Genomic DNA, 21,100 nt, shown 5'->3' on the forward strand with positions numbered 1-21,100 from the left:
ATTATAGTTTCAGGAGGTGAGTCCATGATCATCATGGTAGGAAGTACGGCAACAGGCAGGCAGGTATGGTACTGGAGCAGAGCTGAGAGCTTTACATCCTTATCTGAAAGTTGGAGGCAGAGAGTGGAGACAAGGCCTGGCTTGAAACCTCAAAGCCCACCTCCAGTGACATACCTTCTCCAACAAGGCCACACCTCCTAATCCTTCCCCCCCTCAAAATTCCACCAACTAGCATTCAAATATATGAGCCTGTGAGTACCATTTTCATTCAAACCACAACAGATAGCCTTCACATTTCTGATCATACCATGGGCTATTCGCTTTTTAGACCCATCATCTCCTAAAGGAGAGCTGTCCTGTCTTTGTTTATTTACAAACAATAAATAACTGTGCTGTGCTGGGGATGAACCTAGAACCCCCACCACTGAGCTATACTCCCAGCCCCTGTCTCTAATTCTACGTTTTAACCTCTTTAAATATTTATTTATTTATTTTATTTGGTGTTTTTGAGACAGGGTTTCTTGGTGTAGCAGCTCTGGCTGTCCTGGAACTCACTTTATAGACCAGACTGGCCTTGAATTTACCCAGATCTGCCTACCTCTGCCTCCTGCCTCCTGAGTTCTGGTATTAAAGGGGTGCACCACCCCTGCCTAGCCAAGGACAGCTTTTTTTTTTTTTTCTTGGTTTTGCGAGACAAGGTTTCTCTGTGCAGCTTTGCGCCTTTTCTAGAACTCACTTGGTAGCCCAGGCTGGCCTCGAACTCCCAGAGATCTGCCTGGTTCTGCCTCCCGAGTGCTGGGATTAAAGGCGTGCGCCACCACTGCCCGGCCAAGGATAGATTTTTATTGACCGCTCTTATGCTGTTTCATTCAGTACAGAGAAATGACTTTCTTCCCTGGGTTTGTAGCACTTCTGTAAAATGTACCATACTGTTTCCCCTTCTACAAAACAAGATCTCAGCTTGCTGTGGTGGCATATGCCTGTAATTCCAGCATTGGGGAGGTGGAGGCAGGGGGCATTTATTGGTCACCCTCAGCTATATAGTGAGTTTGAAAACAGTCTTGGCTACATAAAATTCTACCTCAAAAAAATAAAAACAAACACTGGGCCTGGTGGTGAACTTGGGAGCCAGAGACATCGAGACCTCTGTGAGTTTGAGGCCAGACTGGTCTATAAAAATAAAGATGATTTTTATACTAACTTTCTGTCTTTTTGTTACCTTTTACCCACTGTTTGTTTTGCCTGGGGGGACCACCTTGCCTCATCTCACTATTTTTATGTAATTAACTGTTTTCATGTGGTCAACATTTGTGTCTTGGTAGCCTGCACACCATATGCACACACACACACACACACACACACACACACACACACACACACACAAATTAAAAAACAAAACAAAGTGGCCAGCATCCCTCAGGAATGACACCAGAGGTTTTCTTTTGTCCTATACACACAAACAGGTGCACACATCTGCACCTCACCTGAACACAGGAACATGCACACACAGACACAGATCCTATCCTCCTGGCCATAGATGATGAAGTCCAAGGTGAACATCAGTGTTAACTGGTTTGATCAGATTCTCTCCACCAGCAGCATGGAACTTGAAAGTGAGACAAAGAGCCTGAGGCCCCTTAGGCTGAGTTCCATTAGTGTCAGCACGTCAGAGAAGGCTGTCCATCAGCCACGTCTGTTAGAGTCCCTGGAGATGCCTCACTCCTCCTGCTCTTCCGAGGCTGTGCTCAGAGACTCTTGGGAGACCAATGGCTATTTTGGCAGCTCTCCAACACGAACTATCCTTTTCCCTTTAAGCCAGCCAACGTCCTTTCTCTTACAGCCACGAGCCACACAACAACCTTTCAGCCAGTGATGGATTGCCTGCACTCCAGTGGTCCCCTAAGAGTCTTACCTTCTGGTGATGCCCGAGCCTCTTGCTTTGTGTAAGTTCCCTATGTGATGTTTGCACAACGTGAAAACTGCCTGCAGACTTTAGCAATGCATGGTTGTACTTTTAACCAAAAAACTGATGCAATGGTGCTAAAGACATTTTTAGGTGTGATGACTGATCTGAAAATCAGACAAAATGCTACTTCTGCACTCCAGCAATGCTGAAATGCTACCTGTGTTTAGAACAGCAATTCAAAAGACCCTTCCTCCTTCAGGTTTTCCATATTCCCGCCGAGGGCCAAGGCAGCATCGAGCATTGGCTTTGTGGTTCAGCAGCTCTTACTGGCTTTTGGAGCTATTTTGAACATCTGCCTCTACCACTAATTGCAAACCCTTTCAAACCAGGGACAGAAGTTTGTTGTTGTTTTAGATGCTGGCTCTTAGCACAGAGCCACAAACATTATTTAGAAAGAGCACTTGCTTCGAGTATCTTCTCCCTTTCTGTTGATATCATTGACTCAGTTTCTCTTTTTTCTTTTTTAGACAACTCTCCTTCACCCTTTTTCTCTCTCTTTATTTTTCTCCTCCTCTTCCTCTTTCTGTCAGTCTTACATTCCCTTGTCCCTTTGTGTGTGTGTGTGTGTGTGTGTGTGTGTGTTGTTGTTGTCATCATTGTTGTTTTTGTTGTTGTTTTTTGTTTAGTTCTTTAAAGACAGAGTCTCTCTATGTTATCTTGACTATGCTGTAACTCTCTATGTAGACCAGACTGGCCTTGAACTCACAGAGATCCATCTGCCTCTGCCTCCAGAATGCTGGCTTGAGATAAGGTTTCATGGAGCTTGGGTTGGCTTCGAATTTCATGTAGTCAAGAACGAACTTGAACGCTTGATCTCCCTTCCAAGTGCTGGGATTACAGATGATCCTCCCTCCCCCGTGTGTGTGGGGGGGGCGGGGGGGGGGGCTGGTTTTATCATACTGAACTGGCATTGAATGCAGGGCCTTCCTTACTCATTCAATACAATACATACCTCTGAGCTTTACAACCCAGTATTTTATTTTATTTTTTCTTTAAGAATGGTTCTCAGCTGGGTGGCACATGCCTTTGATCCCAGCACTTGGGAGGCTGAGGCAGAATCTCTGAGTTCAAGGCCAGCCTGGTCTACAAAGCAAGTTCCAGGACAGCCAGGGCTACACAGAGAAACGCTTCCTCGAAAGAAAGAAAAAGAAAAAGAAAAGAGAGGTTCTCATTAAGTTGTTTAGGCTGGCCTTGAACTTCTTATGTTGCCCAGGCAAGGATCTAATTTGAGATCCTCCTGCCTCAGTCTGCAGAGTGCTGAGATTACAGCCATGTGCCACTACACCTAGGTCCTTCAGGCTTCGGTCCATGTTTCAGGTTGGGAGGAAGGGGATCTAGAAGTCATGACAAGCTCACTATTTCTTCAGAAGCACGGAAAACCCAAAGGGGCCAGCAAACATCCTGTCTAACACTCTAGCTAAAAGGATCCGGAAAGCAGACCCCCCTCCCTGGGGATGCTCAGTTGCTAAGCCAGCAGCTAGACCAGCTGCTGCTGCTGGTCACCTACACCACCACATGGGAAGCATGTGTTTTATTTACATATAATGCATTGTAACACAGGAAAGGATACAAGAAAGCTATATTTCTGGTTGTTTTTTTTATCAGAACCTGGTGTATTATCAGTCACATCTGGACTTATTTGAGGGAAGTTTTTTACCCTAGAGATTTATTTACTTATTCATTTTAGTTTATTTCATTTTAATTTTTATGCATATGGGTGTTTTGCCTGCAGGTATGTATGTATGTGTATCATGTGCATCCCTGGTGCCCTCAGAGGCCAGAAAAGGGCATTATATTCCCTGAAACTGGGGTCACAAATGTCTATGAGCTGCCATACAAGTGCTGGGAATTGAACCCAGGTTCCCTGGAACAGCAACAAGTTATTGGTTTTTATTATGTAATGTGTGTGTGTTTGGGTATGGGCACATGTATACAAGCGCAAGTGTCCTAGGAGTCTAGAGGCCCCACTGCAGCTAAAGTCAGAGGTAGACGTGAGACACCCCACATAGATGCTAGGAACCACACCCAAGTCCTCTGCAACAGCAGAACGCTCTCCTAACTATTGCCAGTCTGCAGTTTGGGAGTTTTCTATTACGGAAATCCCTTTGGGTATATTTTCAACTTGAGTGTTTTGTCTGTTTCCAGTTGTGAGAGTTTACAACACTTGCAAGACAAAGAAGTTTTCAGTTCATCTACCCACTCAGTGTTTACTAACATGAAGTTCTAAGGGATGTCTGAGTTGATTACCATGACTAAGATGGAGCTGGGGAAGAGGTCGGAAGTTGGTTTAAGAAGAGGCTGGAGAAATGGTTCAGTGGTTAAGCATGCTTGCTGCTCTTGCAGATAACCTGGGTTCAATTTCCAGCACCTACACAGCAGCTCACAACCATCTATAACTCCAGTTCCAGGGAATCTGACATCCTCTTCTAGCCTCTGGGGGCTCTTGCATGCAGATACTGCATATAAACTCTTTTTTCCCCCTCCAAGATAGGATTTCTCTGTGTAGCCTTGGCTGTTCTAGAACTCGCTCCGTAGCCCAGGCTGGCCTTGAACTCAGAGATCCACCTGCCTCTGACTCCCCAGTGCTGGGATTAAAAGTGTGTGGGCCACCACTGCTCGGCTGTGCATATAAGCTCTTAAAAGTTTACACACATACACAATATTAAAAAAAAAAAAAAAAAACTCTTTTAAAAGGAGGTTGAGCCAGGCGGTGGTGGCGCACACCTTTAATCCCAGCACTCGGGAGGCAGAGCCAGGCGGATCTCTGTGAGTTCGAGGCCAGCCTGGGCTACCAAGTGAGTTCCAGGAAAGGCGCAAAGCTACACAGAGAAACCCTGTCTCGAAAAACCAAAAAAAAAAAAAAAGGAGGTTGATATAAAAGGAAAGATGAGGGAGTGTCAGAGTGTAGTTCAGTGGCAGAGCACTCGCCTAGCATATGTGAGGTTCTGGGTTCCACTCCCAGTGCTACCAAAAAAAAATGAGGGAAGTAAGTAAGCAGTGGGTTATGGCGCATGCCTTTAATCCCAGCACTCAGGAGGCAGAGACAGGCAGATCTGAGTTAGAGGTCACCATGGTCTACAGAGCTAGTTCCAGGACAGCCAAGGCTATACAGAGAAACTGTCTGGAAGAAAGAGAGAAAGGGGCAGGGGGGGGGGGCTGGAGAGATGGCTCAGCGGTTAAGAGCACTGGCTGTTCTTCCAGAGGTCATGAGTTCAATTCCCAGCAACCACATGGTGGCTCACAACCATCTGTAATGAGATCTGGCGCCCTCTCCTGGCATGTATACATAATAAATAAATAAATCTTAAAAAAAAAAAAAAAGAGAGAGAGAGAGAGAGAGAAAAGGGGAAGGAGGGAGGGAGAGAAAGAAAGAGGAGGGAGGAAGGAATGGAGATGCCATCCCAGAGATGGTGAATATCCCAAGCAGAGACCCACAGGCCTGAAAGTGGTTCATCTCTGGCCAGCAGACTCCTCAATATGCTGAGAAGCAGCAAAAATGGAGTCAGGGGCCAGACTTTTAGGGAGTATTATCAGCTTTGGCTAGGTGTTTAACCCACTAGTCTTCTCGTGTGTGTGTGTGTGTGTGTGTGTGTGTGTGTGTGTGTGAGAAGTAACTTGCTGGTACATACACACATACAATAAGACTGTCTCAAAAACAAACAAAGAAAAAGTAAATAAAAATAAAAAGGGGGCTGGAAAAGTAACAGTAACTGCTTGCTTTTTAAGCACAAGGCTCTGAGTTCTCAGTACTCACGTAAAAATGCCTGACATAGTGACATCCATTTGAACTGGGGAGGTAGTGGGTTCTAGCCTAGCTTGTTGGTGAGCTCCAGACCAATGAGAGACCCTGTCTCAAGATGGGTAGGCTTTCTGAGGACAATACCAGAGGTTACCCTCCAACCTACATGAGCATGCACAAGCATTAAAAAAAGAAAAGGACTTGGAAGGTGTCATAGGGAGACCTAGCAACTCGATTTGAGACTTCAAAGGGACTTCCTAGGTCCACGATGACAATTTCCCTCTCCACTGTCTCAGTATAACCATTGGAATTAATGCCTGTGAGGACAGCAACTTCATAACCGGTTGGTGGAAGATACCAAGTATGGACCTCAGAGTACCATCAATTCCTACTAGTAGGCAGTAGGATGTTTAATCTAATGCCTATAACCAGCCATCCCCATCTTACTGTGGTGAAAAGGAGTCTTTCTGGTTCTGGAAGTGCTTTGGGACACTGGGGGGTAAAGGAGGAATGCCATGGGGTGTCATGGGGTGACTAGTCAGAGAATCGGCAGTACTCTTCACAAAGGGAATGGCCAGAACGGAAGTGGGCAAGAGCGGTACCATCGAGTGACTAGCGTAAAGAGAGTGGCTAATGGGAGACAAATGAAAAGTGGGTGGGTGAGCAAATTGAGAAGGCTGGGTGTCTCAGGGGACAGCCAATCGTACCTGGGCTCCTGGCATCATTCCCTGCTTCCCAGCTGCTCGTGTTCTTTCCAGAGAAAGTGAGAGCTTTGGTTTGTCTCTCCTGGCAGACAGGAACATTAATGGCCTGGAGGCTCTGGACTTTCACTACGAAAGCCAACCCTTTATGTAAGACTTAGAACTCTAGGCCCATGGAATCTGCTGCTGGAGGCAGGCACAGAGGATTGTATGCACACGAGGACTCGGAGCCTGTTGGAGCCAGTAGCATGAGGATGGGGTATTGCCCAGAAATGGCATTTCTTTTATAAGGGACATCTTTCCTGAGATTCTGAGACAGGCAGAACCCAAGATGACAAAAGCCATTGTTTCAGGAAATTCATAACCTGTGGGTAGGGTATGCTCGCTCCAAGTAGAGGCAGTCAAAAGAGGTGCTAGCATGGGGTTGCTGGAGAATGTAAAATGCTGGGTGGGTACAGCTGGTACATAGGTGCACCCCTGTTCTTTCTGACATGCAGCCCTCTGAAGCAGGCTCTCCTTCCCCATCATCCTCCTGGCCTATGATTGGGGTTGGGGAATATCTGGAGGATAAAGGCCCTGGCCACTGGGAAGTAGATCCAGACAGGACCCAGATCACAGACTGGAATGCTTAAACAGCTGGTGGAGCCAGATAGTTTTGCTGCCTGCCTGCTGTGTGACCTTAAACGGGTCATTGTTTCTTCTACTCTGAAAGGGGGAATAGCAGTGATAGAATCTACCTCAAAGGGGTGCTGCCCCTTTAAATAATTGCATGCCCAAATGCTAAGTGAACAGCTCAATACACTGGCTAGTGTTATTTACCTGGGCCACTCCAGCCCACTCTAGGAAGCCAGGCAAATATATACCAGAAGTACTCCCTCCCTCCTGCCCTCCCCTCCCTCCCTCCCTTCCTTCCTTCTTCCCTCAGTACTTTCCGCTCTTCTGTCCCCCTTTTCACTCCTGGTTTCCTGTAGTCCTTCAACAGCCTCAGTAACTGCTTTGGACAATATCACCCCACACAAATCCTTTTAGAAAAGCAGGTTTATTGGTCCGGCTGCTCACCAGAACACAGCAACATGAGGAGCTCCCCTAGAGCCCACAGGAAACTGTATCTGCCCACGACTTAGGCCCCTTCCGCCCACCAGCACCAAGGGACCTCATCCTACATTTCCCGCCCTCCTCAGCTGTGTGTCTTCAATCATTCGGAGGAGGGAAGAGAACCAAGAAAAAAAGGAAAATTAAAAATTTAAAAAAAAAAAAACCCGCAAAGCTTCGTATTGTATAAAAGGTTTGTGGTTTCCAGGCCCCCCCCCCAACACACACACCCCAAATATCAATTAGCTGCAATTCTAAAAAGCAGAGCAGGGAAGCTAGGTAGGAGGGGAGAAGGACGCCGCCTCTAGCCATCCTTTGTGGGAGGTGCTGTCTTTGCTCCTGACTAGCCTTTAATGGGTAGGGAAAGGTAGGAGAAAACCTGGTCAATGACTATAGAAATGAAGCCTCCAACAAGAAGCAGCAACCCCCCGCCCGCCAAACTCTCAGGTAAGGTGCCCCCAAAGGCAAGGAACTTACGGAGGTCTTGGCAAGTTCTGCAGCTTTACTAGGGAAAGACCCACACTAGAAGCTGCTGGAAGGGAACTGGGGTGGGCAAGTCAGCAAGCCCTGCTTCCTCAGTTCCCCTGGGAATCTCTGCTCTGGGCTGGGGGGGCCCCCGCCCTTAGCACCTTGCTCGCTTGCTCTCCTCTTACTTCCCACCGGAACTGCCACTTCTCCACAGCTTGCTGCTGCCCCCTGCTGGAATCCTAATTTTTCTGGGCTTGGAAAACTAGGCTTCCCAGAAGGCAGTTCCCAGACGCTGGCTTACCTCTCTTTGGAACACACTTTCTAGAATTCACTGCCCTCCTATTCCTGAAACCATCCTACGTCCTAAGACCCTATGAAAGTGGGGTTCTTGCTTCAGTTTCTTTGTGTTGCTAATGAGGGCATTTCTTTCTTATTCCATTTCAACTTTCTCCTATTTTCTCCTTTCTTCCCAAAGCCATACTCATGTGCTCCTGTGTGCAGATTTTGTAGACTCGTACATGTGCCCCCACACACACACACACACATCCCATCCTTTCCTGGGCTCTGCTTGCCTCCTCCTGCTTACTTTGGTAGGACCTTTATCCAGGGTCAAGGCACACTCTGCCTCCACCCCACCCTATTGCCTTAGGTTCCCCCAAAGGCCCTCAGGTCTTCCAGTGGGATACCTCCCATGGGAGCAAAGGTCTCCCTACACATTTTCTTTCTTCATGGTATTCTGAATTGCTCCCACCACCTTCTAAGCATGGGCTCTCTCACTGATACACCCCAGCCATCTCTTCTTATTTTGAAACAGGGTCTCATTGAATTACTTGGGCTGGCTTTGAACTCACTCTATAGCCCAGACAGGCCCTGAATTTTCAATTCTCCCGCCTCAGCCTCCCAGATAGCTGAGATAGCAAGCTGGCACTAAAAGGCTGTCCCTACAAGGGTTGTCTTTAAGATTCACTCTTTCCTCTTGCACATATTTTGGCTTTAGCGTCTCCTGGGGTACGGATAAGGTAAAACAGCTCAGGAAGCGGGAATGGTGCCGCTGAGTATGAAATTGTGGTGGAGAGGCCGAGTGGGAGGCAGATACCCCGGCAGGACCCAACTAAGAGAGCTAAGAAAAAGCGTCCTAGACCAGGACAGCCTGGACATGGGCCATTCTTCCTACTTCCTACCCAGACTGTGTCCAAATTGAGGCTGTCCATTGTGGGAGACCACCTCCCTTCCGCCTAAGGCTCGTGCTCTGAATGGGGTGCTCTTCCAAGGGATGTGTTTTCAGCTTAGAAAAAGCTCAACCAGACTGGGGCTGAGGAGAATGCGAAATAGAAAGTTTGAAAAGAGAAAGGAGCTGGGCAGGGGTGGGGGTCAGGGAGCGGCAGGGTCAGGCGCCGGCCTCCAGGGCAGAGCCCCCGAGAGTCCTGCTCAGTCGCTGTCGCTCTTGTCCACCAGGACGGCGTCTGACTCTTCGGTGATCTCCAGCAGCGTGTGCACGTCGGGGCTGCTCCCGCGCAGCAGGTCGGTGGCCTCGCCGCGCTCCGCGCCAGCCTCGTCGTCATCAGGGCCCACCTCCACCATCTCGGTGGCCTTCAGCACCTCCACCTCGCCCTCGCGGATCTTCTTGACGTGAAAGGTGAAGGGCGGCACCTTGTAGACGGCGGTCTTGGAGCGCGCGTACACCACGTGGTCGGGCGTGAAGGACTTGCGCAGCTTGTCGCGCGACGTCTTCAGCTTCTCGCGTCGCTCCACGGGGACCAGGCGCGTGCCCAGCTTGTTCATGCGCTTCTCCAGCGTGTGCCGCGTCTTCTCCAGGTTCTCCTTGGTCTTCAGGCGCGTCTTCTCCAGGTTCTCGCGCGTGCGCACCTTGGTCTTCTCCATCTTCTCCTTGGAGAAGGCCTTCTTGAAGTCGTCCACGCGCCGCAGGCCACTGCGCTTGATGCGCTCGGCGCGGGACTCCTCGATGACCTCCTCCACTTCCACCGCCTCGTCGGAGGACAGCTCGATCGCCGCGTCCTCCTCGGGCCGCTCGCCCTCGCCCAGCTCGTCACCCTCCTTCTCCGGCAGCGCCTCCGACTCTTTCAGCGACTTGCTGACGCTCAGTTTGGCGGGCAGCTTGACTTCATCCTAAGAGGAGAACAGAGCCGAGATGAGGGATGCCATGGGAGCGGGCAGAGCGAGGGCTGAGGGATGCCCCCCCGGGGGGGGGGGGACCGAGTGGGGTAGTGGCGATTCTGGAGAGGGCACGAGAACCAATGTTGTGAGGGTGAAGTCCACCTAACTTGTTCACTCTTGAACACCCCAGTGCCCTGTACAGGACTGGTCACAACCTGTGCGTTGAATGGTCGATATACAGACAGAGGAGGAGAGAGCAGAGGTTCGGGTCAGACACTGGTCGGCATTATGGTTCCACTTGAGCTAAATATTCCCAGGGACCCTCGAACCCTTGCACCCTTGGGGCTACCGCTACCCCTATGATTGCTGTAAGCCATTGTGACTTTGGGAAGTACAGCTTAACTTTGTAAGTAGCAGAGCGCCCTCTGGTGCCCTGATTTACTCTCTGCCCTAAAGGAGACAAAGTCGGTTTGGGAGAGTTCAGAAGTTGGAAAGCTCCAGGGGTGCGCTCAAAGCCGAGCCCAGGTGGTCCCCAAGCAGGGTAGCTTTAAGCTAAAGTAAAGGAAGTGCGTTCTTAGCATTTGAACCAGTCTTGGAGGAGGGGAGCTCTGCCTGCAGCCCTTGACTTTCTCACGCTATTTGGCTCCACCAGCGAGCATCCCCTACTCCCACATAGAAGTTAATGGAGGAAAGGGAAGACACTGGCTGAACGCCAAGGAACTGTTTTCTCCCTGGTCTGGACATTTCTTCTGGTTCTGTGTTCCCTGCCCTGGAATAGAGGGGATGACGGCTTTTATGGTCTTGCTTTGTTTCCAGGCCAGAGCTTAATGAGCCAGGAGTGGGGAAGGTGATTGGGACTGCCTATAATGCCGGATCTTAAAGCTAGCTAGCTCTTAGCTCTCTTCTTCCTCTCGGAGACCCTAGCACCAGGCTTATTTTTGGTTCTGTGGAGATTTTTCAATAACCTGGCTTGGGATAGACACTTCTTCGTTTTAGGATACCCCAGCACACCACCACCACCACCAAAGCGTAGATGTGGGTGAGCACAGAATAGAAAAGGGTCTGGCCCAGATCATAAATGGGAGCTCCTTAGAGGCTCAGAGTGTTTTTAGGTATTTAAGTCCAAGGAGTGAGGGAGGAGGGCGCTTTTTTTTTTCTAAAATGTTTTCTCAAGGTCATTTTCCAGAATTATGCAATAATCCCATCTCCTGAGAAAAATGAGACAACATAAATTGGTTCTTCACATAGAAAGATACACACACACACACAAAAAAAAAAAAAGAACACACACACACACACACACACACACACACACACACACACACCCCTATTCGTAGGCTACATGAAATCTTTATACCACCTGCTACAGAAATCCCTTCCCCACGCCCAATCCCTTTCCTATCCCCTCCCATTCACATCCCCCAGGGTTTCCTGGTTTACATTAGAAACTAGGAACACCTCCTCCCAACTTCCTTCCCTCCTTGTCAATAACATTAGCAGGAACAAAGAGGGAATGCTGTCTCCACCTCGTCTCCCAACTGGGCACCAGCTCTGTTGGGCACCAAGTCACCTCAAGCTATCTATTACATTACTACACTTCCCAGCAGGCAAGGTAGCCTGAGCACAAGGCATGCTGGGATTTGTAGTCTCTACCTGTCATAAGTGGGGCTTGGTATTGTCACTGGAATCCTAGGGCATGTGCCATCCCTCTGCCTCTTATTCACTGAGGCATTGAAGGAATGATTTTCTTGTACTGAGTGAGTGTAGGAAGGTTCCAGCCTCTCCTAGCATTCTTTCTGACTTTGAGTCTCTTGCAGTCATCCTGCCTGCACCTAGAGACTGACATCATTAGGGTTTACATGACATCTTAGGACTCCCTAGGATTAAACTCTGCCACCTCTTCCATGCATCTCAACCCAGATTCACCTGCAACACCAGTATCAAAAAAAAAAAAAAAAAAAAAAAAAAAAAAGGCTAGGCAGTGGTAGTACTCCAGAGGCAGAGGCAGGTGGATCTCTGTGGGTTGACTCTCCCCCGTCCAATCCCATACCAGAAGATGGAGCTAGCTGGTCTCTCTGACCTTTAGCTTTCTAGACAAAGGTCTTTGCCAGCTGAGCTCAGAAAATGATAGGCTTTTCCATGCTGCAGTGTTGGGGAGGAATCCCCGGGAGGAGAAGGGTATGCCGGGACTTTTCCGGGAAAGGTGCCCGGGAAACGTAACCCCCTTCATGGTGGGCTTCCCCTAGAGTGATGGCTTTTATGGGAGACATCATCTTCTGGGTGGGAGGTTGGGGGTGGGGTAGGAAAAACAACTTGGCCTGAGTCCCCGTACAATGTCCTGTAGGCTGGTTCTGAACATCACCATTAGCCTTTCCCCCTCCACTAATGGATTTCTCTTTTCCACCCCCATTTCCCAAGTCAGGCTTCCCTCATGACTCACAGCCTTGGAGTGCTGCCTTGGGCCCACCCAGTCTGCCTGTTGCTACAACAGCCACCAACACAATTCAAAAGCACCTCCCCTTACTCTGGGCACCCGGGCCAGGTACCTTTGTCTCACTCATATTGCCCTGGCAGAGTGATTAGGGCCATGGAGGGGCCTCGTGGAGAGCAAGAAGGGAGGGTTCTGCTTGTTCCGTTTTCCCGTTTTTATTAAACAAAACCACCACTCCCAACAGGCTTGGATTCCAGAGTTACTTTTAATGACCAGGCCCGAACAAAAGCATGCACAGCTTCCCCAGCCCCTGCCAAACACACACAGCTCCCCAAGCCGGGAAGGCACCAGTCCAGGATGGATGTAGAGAGGCCCCCAGGGAGGTTCCTACCTCTTACACTTCACTTCCCAACCCTGCTGCAGAAAAGTAAGACCTGCTGGCTGAGAGAGATCATTTTACGATTATAATCTAACTGAGCATCCACTATGCCCTCGGCATTTCATATTTGTTAGAGAGAAGGGACAGGCACTACCCAGCCGTGGGTAGGAGCCTCTCTTGATTGAGTGCTAACCAGTTCTGTCTACAGCTGGTGCTGAGAAAAAAAAGTGGAGATTCCAAGACCCAAGACCTGCTTAAAGACCATATTAGAAAAGGCTGCATTGTTGGGCAGAAGATGCATTATGAAGGAGAAATGAAGAGGGAGCCCTAAAATCCCAAGACCTCTGCTTTGGGTTACCAAGACAAGGGGATGAGACAGCAAAGGCAGGAAGGGACTTTCTTCTGCTACAGCACCCTTTCTTGGCAGGGACGACATTCTTCCTAAGAGGATGAAAATTGACTCTCAGGAGGCGGTAGGGCCTTGGATATTAGGATGGTTTGCAGTGTTCCGAAAAAACCTCCATACATAAGCAATCATATATCGTGTCTATAGTATTCAATTTTCATGAGGGAGGTAGATGGGAAAAACCCTACAAGTGTTCCTTAGGGGGATGATCATGGAGAAAGAAGCCTTGTGCACTGGAGTCAGCTAAAATATTCTCCCTTTGGGCCTCTCTGAGCTGGCAGCTTTCGGGTGCCCCACCCAAGGCAGGATCTGGCAAACATAAGAGATCCTTTTGCAAAACATTTTCTAAAAGAAAATGAAAAAAAAAAAAAGTAAGTATAAATGTTTTCCTCAGCTACAGGGAGTGGGTGAAGAGGGCACGGAACAGCTCCAGGCCTGGGCCTCATGAAGGCCCCCCCTCCAAAGAGGCTTTGAGCCAAATTGGCCTGTCCCTGAGGGGTAGGGAGGGAGGGGGTGGAAGAAAAAATAAGAAGACACGCCCAGTTTCATGCAGCTTCATGCAAGGCAGGCTTCGGGTGCAGCTACAATTTAAAAAGACATCAAGAGATACATTTCTGTGGTGGAGCATTTGCTTAGCATGCATGAGGTTCTGGGGTCCATCCCCAGCACTGGGAGAACAAAGCACCACCACCATCCTCCCACCCCCACTGCACACATCACATTTGCCTGAGCGCTGCACAATGCAAGCATTTTTCTAACACCCATTGCCAGCCCATAATAGACAACAGCTTGAAAGGACGGGCCATCAAGGCACTGACTTCCAACAAGTAATGAGCTGATGGTAGCCAGGAGGGACACCCTGTGCCCACTGACCCTAGGGTCCCAGGAGATCCTACATACTCCCACCAGCTGTTGGCTCTTCTGGGGTGGGTCGGGTCCCAGGCTCTGGGTAATTGGGCAGTGGGCTGGGCATCTGCTCAAAGGCTGGGCGCTCAGGCACTGTTTCAGGCTTCAGGTGAAAGGACTCAGTCTCAGGCAGAAGGTCAAGAGGCACCATCTTGGGTGTGGCCAGGCCAAAGGGTGCTTTCGGCTTCTTCTTGGGCTAAGATGAGGAAAAGGGGTTTAAATGGCACTTGGGATGGGTGTGCAGAGTTTGGGGGGGGGGGGTGGTGACAGAAAGAGGCCTCTGTAGCATGCAGAGCTGGGTCCGGTTGAAGAGGGAGAGGCTCCGGAATGGATCAGAGTGGGCCGAAACCACATTTGAAAGGCTTCTTTGGGAGGGCCCTGGGGCTAGAAGGGGTGGGATGAACCCAAGCCCATGAATTAATAAACAGCTTCAACTGAACCCCTTCCACCTCCCTCCTGTCCTCTAGAATGTTCCTCGGACCGCTCCTTGGGCCTCCAGCTTCTACCCTTGGGATGCCACTGTCATGCATGAGATGACTATGGTTTCTTAGAGGCTGGAGAGAAGCGGGGAACGAGGCTGCCAAGGAACGGAGATGGAATGTTTCGAGACCAACTGGTAAATTCTAACAGGGAGGCTCCAATGAAGAGACACACACACGCCTTTCTTTCTTGTTCTTCCCTGAGGCAGGGTGGGTATGCATGGGTGCCGCCCCGGATAAGAAAAGGGACATGCAGAGAAGAGGGACACTGTGGCTGCTTGACAATGTTTCTACTTCCTGCCTCCCTATCTATCCAGGGCTTAGAATACCAGACACGGGGAGAAATCAGAATGTAAAAACAAGCTGTCTTCAGGACAGGTGGGCCCGTGGGGTGCCCAGTGGTGGCTTCTGACCCTCTCAAGAGCTGAGCTCATACTCTTGTTTTGGGTGAGAACTCGGGAGAGGGACAATTAGAGGGAACAACAGACTTGGACAATAGTGATGTTCAGGAAGGCATGGATTCATAAAACCCCAAAGCAGCAACAGGTCCCAACCTGCCGAGTACAGGAAGGAGCAGAAGCGGCAGGGAGGTGGGAGGTGGAAAATGGCTTTCCCCTAGAAAGGGAGCCTAAGTGAGGAATACCCACGGCTAGCCTGGAGTTTAATCCTTACACTGGGCACCTTCCCCTCCCACTGCCAAGGGGCTGGGCAACCATTCTTTGCTTTTGCTTCAGCACTCAGGAGCTTGAGCAGCTAACGGCCATTAATATCCCACTGCTGGCCACTTGTGGCCAACATAGTACATGTGTCTGCACACAGACACATGTATACATGCGTATCACAGAGCATCCAGGTGAGGAGCAACATTCCGGGGTTCTTGCCCAATTTCCTTCTTGTTGGGTCAGTGTCTCATGTAGCTCAGGTTGGCCTCAACCAGGCTAGGTAGCTGAGAGTGGCCTTGAACTCTTAATCCTCCAGCCTCTACTGCCTGAGTACTGAAATTACAGGCAGGTACCACCCAGCCAGTTTATGTGGTACTAGAGATGGAACCCAGGGCTTTATGCATGCTAAGCAAGCCCTCTACCAACGAAGCTAGATTCCCAGTCCCTGTTGTTTGCATGTAGGGGGTGTTGGTGGTTGTTTTGAGAGGGTCTCCCTAAGTAGCACCTCTAACTCACAATCCTGTTTCCATCTCCTCCAGAGAGCTTGGGGTCCAACCGTGCACCACCACATTCATCTGACCCATTTCCACCCCTCGTCGCTTAAGTGACAACAGGCAAGTAATTTCCCCAGTCTGGGCCCCAGCTTCCTCAGACACACCACGGAGAGGAGGAAGCTGGTTATCTTCTAGCTCAGAGGGCTGTAAGGACGGAATGATGAAATATTCACATTGACGGGATTCCAAACATTGCACAAGCGCCCCCCACCCCCCATCTCTGAGGTTGTCGCTTAGCATAACCTTCTGTCCCCTCTTGCCCCGGCTGCCTGCTTTATGCCCTTGTCTTACCTTTTTAACTTTGGCTTTTACAACAGTCAGTTTTGACTTTTAAAAAGGGGGTAGGTGTGTAGATGGTAAGATTGCCTTCAGTCCTGGGAATGCCCCCTAAAATTACCCTGTCTGCTTTGGATTCCATGACCAAGAAAAACAGCCCAAAGTCATCTGTTAGAAAGAGTGACCCTGTAGACACACTCTCCAGCAGGGAGTCTTAGCGGGGGAAAGGGACCAGAGCAACAAGCTTCGAGTATTTTTAGATAAAGGTTTAGGGTTCTTCCAGAGAAAGGTATCTGTGATTCACTGGAGTACAGGAAGGAAGGTATTAAAGGCTGGGTGAAGATTTGAGAAGAAGAAGCCAGCACACCCTCATTCCAACCATACTGCCCTCCCCTTTAATGCTGTGAGTAACTTAATCTCTCCAATACCTCTGAGTCCTATCCCCAAGCCCTTGAAGCAGATCTAATGGGTATCAACTTCGCCTCATCCAAACTGTTCCACAGTTTGGGGATATTGGGTAATGGTAAATCACTTGCCCAGCATTTTTTCCACTTTATTTCTCCTTCTGGATTCTAATACAGCTCTGAAAGGATCCGAACCATCACTTGTACACGTGGCTGTGTGGATTTCAACTCTCCTGAATCGCATGGTATTTCAGAGCAACTGCTTCCACCCGCACCATGTAACCCAGACTTCCCAGAAGCCCTCGGTCTACCACCACTAATAAAATTCACTTCTCCCCTTCACTAGCTGTTCCCTAGCTGAGTGTCGTTCTATAGCACAGAATGAGACGCCAAACTGCCAGCTTTTGTTTATAGCAGCACAAGGGGCCCCCACCCTGATCCCACTACTGGGATTTCTAGACCCGTGGGTACCTTCTTCTACAGTGACTCCTTTGCCACATCATGACCTCCCACACCTATACGGGGAAGACAGAACCTCATTTCCTCTTTCCCTCTAAAAAACTCACATACTGGGAGCCCCTTTCCAGTCTGACCCCCCCCCCTCGCTCTCTGGCTCTCTCTGCCTGGCCATCTCCTTATCCTGAGTTTCCCATAAACGCTGCTGCCCCCACCCCCCACCCCCCCAACCCCCCCCACCCCCCCCCCCCCCCGTCTTCCCAAGACACATGGCTATTTTTACCCCATTCTTTTCTCAGACTGCGGACCTCTGCAGACCCGAGGTGAGAGCAAGCTGCTTCCCTCCAACCCCCAGCCCTTCACCCCCACCTGGCACATCTGTGGGGCAGCTCAAGGAAGTTCTGCAAGGAGCTCTACCCCGTGTACTAGGAGTTAGTCCTTACCTCTGAGCTTGTCCCAGGGTTAGGGACCACATTAGTGCTTGGTTAGTTAGCTCTTTCCCCTGCGAGTTGGTTGGTGGCTCAACTTAAGCAACACTTTCTTTTCAGATTTTGTGTGTGGGGGTGGTGGTGGTGGTGGGTGTTTTGCCTGTGTGTGTGTCTGTGTGTGTGTGTGTGTGTGTGTCTGTGTGTGTGTGTGTGTCACATGTGTGCAGTGTCCCTGCAGAGGCAGAAGAGGGTGTCAGACTCCCTGGAGCTGTAATTAGATTGTTGTTAGCCATCATTTGGGTGTGGGCAACCAAAGCCCCAAGCCAATCTGCCTCAACTCTCTGCCCTCCTCACCCACTCGCCTGGTTCACATGTAGTCAAAGCCATCTAGTGAGCGCCCCACCTCCACCCCACTATTCAGATAATGATGATTGCCAAATGTTGGAGATGGAAGGTACAGAGCAGAGAGGACACCGACCTCAGCAATACCGGTCCTTTCTCTCAGAATCCCCCTCTTCAGCACAGGAAGGTTTACCTCCAGGCTGAGAGTGTCCCCAAGCTGCACAACCTGGGACATTTAAAATGAGAAAGTCACTTTGTGACAGGTTCTGAAGGAGAAAGCTGCTTACTGTCTCAGACTCTGTTCTCTTCCCCTAGATGACACCTGCAAGGGCCACACAGGTCCCAAAAACAACTCACAGGGCCTCACAGTCCCAAACCTCTTGCCTCTAAACAGTTAGATTGCATGAAAACAGCTCTAAGTAAACACTTTCTCCTACCAAGCGGGAGCTATAAATGGGAGAAGCAAAGTTTTCTTGTCTTTAGACAGAGCTGTGTTCTATGTCCCAGGCTGCTTGGCCTCTGGAATGATGGGGCCACGGGTATGCATCAGCAAGGCAAAACTTTGTTCAGGCCCCTCGAAAGAGTCCTTCAGCAGTACGTAGAGGCAGGAGCTGGGAGCGGTCCTGTTCCCGCCTCTGTCCCATCACCAAAGCCCCGAGCATATAATAATAGGCTCAGTTCTCCCCCAGACTCTGTCGTCATCTGCATCACTCTCCATTCCCCTTAAAGAAACCAAACTACGCACCTCATCTCACACCACGTGGTTACTCTGAAGCATCATAATCAAGCACGGGTCAGAGCAGTGACCACAGCCCCCTGATACGGATTCTGTGGGGCATGTGGGAAATTTAGTCTTCCTTTTCTTTCCATTCCCATCAGGAGCATAAACTAAGCCCTACAGCCCTCAGTCTAGGAGTGGGAGCATCCACCGGGCCCAACCAGGAGGAGGCAGGGCTCAGCACATTCCCTCCAGTGAAAGAGCACTAATTCCTCGCTCTGCTCAGACTTACTCTTAGAGGGGTCAGGGATGGGGCGTGCGGGTGCAAACCAACATTGAGACTCCCAGCTGCTAAAAGGGGTTAGGATACATTTGTATCCAGGCAGGAGAAACGCAGAAAGGTGCAAAGAAAGCAAAGGGTGGAGCCTGAGTGTGTCAGCCTCCACCCGCTAGCACCTTCACCGTTCCGGACACCGCCCCCGCAGTTATGGGGGGGGGGGTGCATGATTCACGGCGCCCTAGCTGCCACCCCCACCAGCCCCACTTGCTCTTCTAACGCCCACCCCTACCCGCTCCACCCCCTCTCAGTAGAAGCTAACCGCGCCTGAGCACCGTGAGACAGGGTGTCCCCAAGGACCTGAAAGTGCCTGGAGGCCAGGGGCAGATCGTTGCAAGGGGACGCGCGTGGGCAGCCGAGGCTGGTGCGGGGGCGCGGGGTAGGATGAGGGGGGCTGACGGTTGTGTCCCTTGCATGGCGCCCCCGCCGGTGCGTGCCTGAGCCCTGAATCACCCGCTATATCGGGCCCACAGCACCGCAGGCCCCAGGCCCCGGGCCCCACAGTCAGTGTCCACTTATAGAGGGTCCCTAAAAGACCACCAGGGACCTCGGGTATTCCCCCCACAAAACTTCCTCCAAGTGGGAAGACGTTTAACAGAGACAAGCTGAGAGCATTCAGCATTCCCAAGTACAACCCCGCTAACTTTCCGGCTAGGAGTTACAGACCACAGGGAGGAGCCTGGGCCCCGGGGAGGCGCGGGGTGAGTCCTTCTATGCGCCCCAAGAGTCTGCCACTCCCCGAACCCCACTCCAGCTGGGTTTGCAGGAAGGAGGGAGGAGCTCCTGACCGCTCCCACAGGGCCAGTTTGGCAGAGAGACGAACCTCAGGCCGGTGTCCCCACCCAGGTCTCAGGCTGGGGCCGCGGGCGGGGTACCCCCAACTCTGGGCGCAGTCCGCCCCGCGGGCTCACCTGGTAGATCATGACTTTAAAGTTGCGGCGGCGCAGCAGCTCCGCCTCGTTGACCTCCAGCTTCTTTATCTGGCCGGCCTGGCGCTCCAGGCTGCCGCGCACCGTCTTCACGTTGACGCTGACCTTGCGCACCTTCTCCAGCAGCTTGCTCACCGTGTTGCTCGTGGTGGCGTGAGCCTTGCCCAGCTTGCTCAGCTCGCCCTGGATGCTCTGCACGGCACCCTCCATCTCCGCCTGTCGCTCCTCCAGCTGGGCTTGGGTCAGCTGGATCTGGTCAACGGCGCCGATGATTTTATCCAGAAGGCTCAGCACTAGTACACCGTTTACCTGGTCCGACTTGATCAGCTCGTCAGAGCCAGTCCCCGACGGCTCCTCCGTGGCCGGTGCCTCCCCTGGGATAGCCTCCGGGCCCTCGGAGGAGGCATCGGGAAATCCGGAATACGGCCGTTCGACGATATGGAGCGTGACATCCTCCATGGCTTCCCGGAGCCGTGCGGGGCCGGCCGGGTGGAGTTGGAGCGGGAGACTGGGAGAGAAGGAGGAGCGAGAGAGGGGAGAGCGAGCAGGAGCCCAGAGCGGAGGAAACTCGAGCCACGTCCGTGCGCACCGGGACGCTGGCCAGGACTGTGGGGCGGGGAATCCGCGAGCTGCCCGGCTCCCAGGCCAAACTCGGAGTCTCGACGGCCATTGGCTGGCCCCACCCCAGAAAGGGAGGAACCGGGGCAGAAGGGGAGACCAGCCCGGGAGGGGCACGGAGGGGGTCGGAGAGCCAAACGCCCCACCCTGTTCAGGATGGTTGGAATAGTTGGAGCGGGAGTCTAGGGCCCCCTTGGCAGTGGAGCTGCGGCAGCGGGACTGGGGCGGAGGAATGTGAGCTGGGGGAAGGAGTCAGGTCCTCCGAGTGTGTGCTTCTTTTTCTCACTTTAGTTTTTTTTTTTTTTTCATCCACAAACCCACTCCAGCCTTTTAAGATCAAGCTGAGATCCAGATGGAGCGTGAATTAGGTATAAGAAAATATTTTTGTCTATGCCCAGTGCCCCTGTAGGATCCTTACCCTATCCAATCTTTTTCAAAGGGACTATACACTGTGCTACCACCGTCCCCAAAGCTTGTGGCGCTGTTAGTGAGAGAGGCCGGAGAGGAATGAAGTTAAAGTTACAGAAGGGATGACGTTACAAGGGGCCTCTAGGTTTCTCTTAGAATCGTCAGGACAGGGCAGGATTAAGGTGAGAAATAAGACATAAAGGCTTGTAGTCATCTCTCTAAAATCATCTCTCCCGGTGTACCCTCCAGCGGAAATCTAGCTGACTCCGACCTCAGAGAGTGTGGC

At 50.9% G+C, this 21,100-nt stretch overlaps 1 protein-coding gene across 2 annotated transcripts; it reads right to left on the reverse strand.

Annotated features, from left to right (window-relative positions):
- Window positions 1–9,210: 9,210 nt before the first annotated feature.
- Window positions 9,211–20,409, reverse strand: Cavin1 (caveolae associated protein 1). 2 transcript variants are annotated; one of them, XM_059271805.1, is made up of 2 exons: window positions 19,771–20,407; window positions 9,211–10,093 (listed from the first exon to the last, which is right to left on the reverse strand). In XM_059271805.1, the coding sequence occupies exons 1-2, from the start codon at window positions 20,245–20,247 to the stop codon at window positions 9,395–9,397; spliced, it is 1,176 nt and encodes a 391-aa protein (XP_059127788.1). In that variant the 5' UTR covers window positions 20,248–20,407; the 3' UTR covers window positions 9,211–9,394. The 2 variants fall into 2 exon arrangements, with proteins under 2 accessions (XP_059127788.1, XP_059127789.1); XM_059271806.1 differs by lacking the exon at window positions 9,211–10,093 and adding an exon at window positions 14,175–14,399 and having other exon boundaries at window positions 19,771–20,409.
- Between the last annotated feature and the right edge of the window lie 691 nt (window positions 20,410–21,100).

The sequence above is a fragment of the Peromyscus eremicus genome, chromosome 8a (genome assembly GCF_949786415.1).
Source record: "Peromyscus eremicus chromosome 8a, PerEre_H2_v1, whole genome shotgun sequence".
Taxonomy (NCBI): Eukaryota; Metazoa; Chordata; class Mammalia; order Rodentia; family Cricetidae; genus Peromyscus; species Peromyscus eremicus.

Bases quoted from the DNA above. Each gene is read 5' to 3' on its own strand.
- Cavin1 (XM_059271805.1), bottom strand. From the start codon at position 20,247: ATGGAGGATGTCACGCTCCATATCGTCGAACGGCCGTATTCCGGATTT. The intron at 10,094-19,770 runs GTGAGCCCGCGG...TTCTCCTCTTAG, and splicing joins TTAAAGTCATGATCTACCAG to GATGAAGTCAAGCTGCCCGC.